The 4,200-nt window shown below is 39.6% G+C and overlaps 1 protein-coding gene across 1 annotated transcript; it reads left to right on the top strand.

The window, feature by feature from the left end:
* The first annotated feature begins 1,152 nt into the window (after positions 1 to 1,152).
* LOC112840370 (olfactory receptor 8B3-like) lies at positions 1,153 to 2,300 on the top strand. Its single transcript, XM_025893727.1, has 2 exons — positions 1,153 to 1,178; positions 1,367 to 2,300. The coding sequence occupies exons 1-2, from the start codon at positions 1,153 to 1,155 to the stop codon at positions 2,298 to 2,300; spliced, it is 960 nt and encodes a 319-aa protein (XP_025749512.1).
* The last annotated feature ends 1,900 nt before the right edge of the window (positions 2,301 to 4,200 follow it).

Raw genomic sequence — 4,200 nt, 5'->3', positions numbered from 1 at the left:
CAGGACTACCTTAACTATTGTCTGGATTTCTTATACAGGGAATATGTAGGTGAAACATTTTTGAATCAGGGTGTTCATGGAGGGTAGAAGGTTCTAGAGCTTCCTCTTCTGCCATGTTGCTGACCTGGAAATGGGAATTTATTTTTGGCTTCTCTCAGGGGGTGTCCAATCCCTACAGTGGAGCGTAACCTTGAGTAAAATTTTGAGTCCCTAAGGAATTAGAGACACATTCTGGTCCTTTATGTAAATACAATCCCCTCAAGACCCCATTACCTCAGAAACCATTCCCTGCAGAAGAGACCGAGCAAGCTTCTGCCCTGTTTATAACTGAGGACATTATATAATTATACTCACCTTAAGTCTTCTGTGATTTACCAAGTGCCAAAATGATAATAATAAAGGCTGTTTATTTTGGTCTGCTGCTTAAGAGGACTCATAATCAGAAATCATTATCTGTGGTTCAGAAGGATTTCCAGAGCTCATTAGAAATTAAGTGTGGGCTGCATCCTCATAGAATCAAGGGGAGAAAAGGTACAGAGACCAAATCTTCCCTTTCAGGACCACAGGGGTAATACCGGTAAGGAAGGACCAAGGTGTTCTTGCCTAAGGAAGGTGAGTTTCTGAATTCCATTTATATTCATGTCTTCCTTTTGTGATAGAAGTCCAGACATCTAAGATATGCCACTTTTTTCCAGTTTTTGCAGTCCTCAGACTCAGATGAAATTGAAAGAAGGACCTGTTTGAGGGGAGGGTGGTGGTGCAGGGAGGGTTCAGAGACATTATTAGGTTTCAAGGATGAAATATATTGGTCAGTTCCATGGACAGAACTCTCACTTTTGTACATTTATGGTTTTTACTCTGTGACATGGGGCAGGAACTCAAACTCCCCTAGACTCTGGTCCTTTATTTTTGTATTAGGACAATGTTCTTCATTCCCACAACACCAAATCCAATCCCCATTAGAGGCCAGCACCAGGTTGGTGGGGTTGCTGCCTCTATTTTACTGGTTAGGGGAGGGGTCATGTGGTCAAAGAAATGAAATGAGAGAAGGTGATTCTCTCCTGGTCCAATCTTCTCCCTTAACCTTTGGTTTTCACAGCAGCCTGTTGGCATATAGAAGCACTGGCCTTCATACTGTAGGCCAGTTTTTGAATGCTTTTGCTTATAAAGCTTATTAAGTCTCTAATGAGGGAATGTCCAAGTAACTAGGTTCACGATAATAGTTAAGCATTTTCTGTCGGTCCAGGATGGGCTAGTCTCCCGCATTCCCAGTACAAACCCAACTCCCGTGGGAAGAGATATGGTGGGAAAAGTTGAATTGTTCTCTGTGTAACTTTTCCTCCTGTGTTCACAGATTCCCTTGGAGAAGAATGACTCCTGGAAATGCTTCTTTTGTGACTGAATTCATTCTGGTGGGGCTAACAAACCTACCATATCTCCAGCTCCCCCTGTTCTGCTTGTTTCTACTCATGTATGTGGTCACTGTGTTGGGAAATATGTGCTTGATAACTCTAATTGGGCTGAATTCACACCTCCACACCCCCATGTACTTTTTCCTCTTCAATTTGTCCTTCATAGATCTCTGTTACTCTTCTGTGTTTACACCCAAAATGCTGACTAACTTTATATCAAAGAACATAATCTCTTACAGGGGATGCATGACCCAGCTTTACTTTCTCTGTTTTTTTGGTATTTCTGAAGCTTATGTGCTGACATCAATGGCCTATGATCGCTATGTGGCCATCTGTAACCCACTTTTGTATAATGTTGTCATGTCCCCTAAAGTGTTTTCCAGCCTTATGCTTGGTTCGTATTTGATGGCATTTTCAGATGCCACAGCTCACACAGGATGCATGCTGAGGCTGACCTTCTGTGATGCAAACACCATCAACCATTATTTGTGTGATATCCTCCCTCTGCTCCAGCTCTCCTGCACCAGCACATACATGAATGAGCTGGTGGTTTTCATTGTGGCAGGCATCAATGTGATTGTGCCCAGTGTCATCATCTTTGTCTCTTATGGTTTCATCCTCTCCAGCATCCTGCGCATCAGCTCCACCAAGGGCAAGTCCAAAGCCTTCAGCACCTGCAGTTCACACATAGTTGCTGTTTCTCTCTTCTTTGGATCTGGTGCATTTATGTATCTTCAACCATCCTCTGCTATGTCTATGGATGAGGGAAAAATCTCCTCTGTCTTTTATACCAATGTGGTTCCCTTGATGAACCCCTTCATTTACAGCTTGAGAAACAAAGACATTAAATGTGCTGTGAGAAAAACTTCAAGTAAGCAACAGTTTTGATCAGAAACCCTGTCGTCTCTGTAATTTGTTACACAGAAGCAGATTCTGTGTGTTTAAATAAAATACATTGACTTGCAACTTTGTTTGCCTATTTTTTTCCTTAACATGGTAAAGGAAGTTTGAGTTTTCTATTTTTAGTCTCTATGAAGTAGGTCTTCTTTTTTCCTTCACCTATACCACAATATCTTCTCCACCTCTTTGTTCTGTTTAGTAATAACATTAACTAAGAAACATGTTGTCTTCCCCCCCCCCCCCGGTTGTCATTTTGAACTCACCCTCCCTTGGAACATGATGGGTAGTCTTCAAAGTTGAATTAGGTACTAGTAGCACGACATTTTATTATTGGGTGTGTTTTTACCTGCCACTTGGTATTAGAAGCATGTTTCAGATATTCTGTTTGTACTTCCATTTTCCGTCCTCCAATTTTCAAGAATATGTCTCCTTTAAATGCCAGAGATTTAAGATTGTGTAAAGACAATCAAGGTTGATCCATTTTGCCTATGTAGACATTATGTATCAAATGTCTTTTATTTTTTTAAGATTTTATTTATTTATTTGACAGAGAAAGACACAGCGAAAGAGGGAACACAAGCAGGGGGAGTGGGTAAGGGAGAAGCAGGCTTCCCGCCGAGCAGGGATCCTGATGCGGAGCTCAATCCCAGGACCCTGGGACCATGACCTGAGCTGAAAGCAGACGCTTAACGACTAAGCCACCCAGGCACCCCTCAAATGTCTTTTAGCAGACTTTTATTTTTTACCTTTATACAGCCAAACCAACACATAACTGATCATCAAAATATATTTATTGTATGGATGGGAAAGTGAAGCTTGGAGTAGTTAGATTTATCTAGTCACACAGCTACATAAAGTAACAGTTACCCTAAATTCTTAGCCTTCTCATTTCAATTCTACTCCTCTTTGTAGTCTGTTTTGCTCTACTTTATTCTTTTTGTTTGTTTGTTTCTAGTTTTTATTTAAATTCCACTTAGTTAACATACAGTGTAATATTAGTTTCAGGTATAGAATATCATAATTATCACTTATATACAACACCCAGTGCTCATCACAACCAGTTCCCTCCTTAATCCCCATCACCCATTTAACCCATATCCCCATCCACCACCCCTCCAGCAATCCTCAGTTTGTTCTCTATAGTTAAGAGTCTGTTTTATGGTTTGTCTCTCTTTTAACCTCCTATTCATTTGTTTTGTTTCTTCAATTCCATATATAAGTGAAATTTATATGGTATTTGTCTTTCTCTGACTAACTTATTTCACTTAGCATAATAATCTCTATCTCCATCCAGGTCATTGCAAATGGCAAGATATCATTCTTTTTCATGGCTGAATAATATTCCATATTTTATCTTTATCCATTCATCAGTCAATGGACATTTTTGTCCTTTCCATAATTTGGGTATTGTTGATAATGCTGCTATAAACATCGGGGCGCATGTATCCCTTTGAAACATTATTTTTTATCCTTTGGGTAAATACCTAATAGTATAATGGTGGATCATAGGTTAGTTCTATTTTTAATTTTCTGAGGAACTTCCATACCATTTTCCAGAGTGGCTGCACCAGTTTGCATTCCCACCAACAGTGTAAGAGGGTTCCCATTTCTCTGCATCCTCTCCAACACCTGTTGTTTTCTCACTTGTTAATTTTAGCCATTCTGATAGGTGTAAGATGATATATCATTGTAGTTTTGATTTGTATTTCCCTGATGATCATGATGTTGAGCATCTTTTCATTTGTCTCTTGGACATCCATACGTTTTTGGAGAAATGTCTATTCATGTCTTCTGCCCATTTTTAACTGGGTTATTTTTTGGGTGTTGAGTTTGGTAAATTCTTTATAATATTTTGGATTCTAATCCTTTATTAGATATGTCATTTGTA

This window comes from Callorhinus ursinus, unplaced genomic scaffold (assembly GCF_003265705.2).
Source record: "Callorhinus ursinus isolate GAN/ISIS: 27379988/994484 unplaced genomic scaffold, GSC_fseal_2.0 scaffold19, whole genome shotgun sequence".
NCBI classification, from domain to species: Eukaryota; Metazoa; Chordata; class Mammalia; order Carnivora; family Otariidae; genus Callorhinus; species Callorhinus ursinus.
The sequence above is the reverse complement of the archived record's forward strand: the minus strand, read 5'-3'. Positions and strand labels throughout refer to the sequence as shown.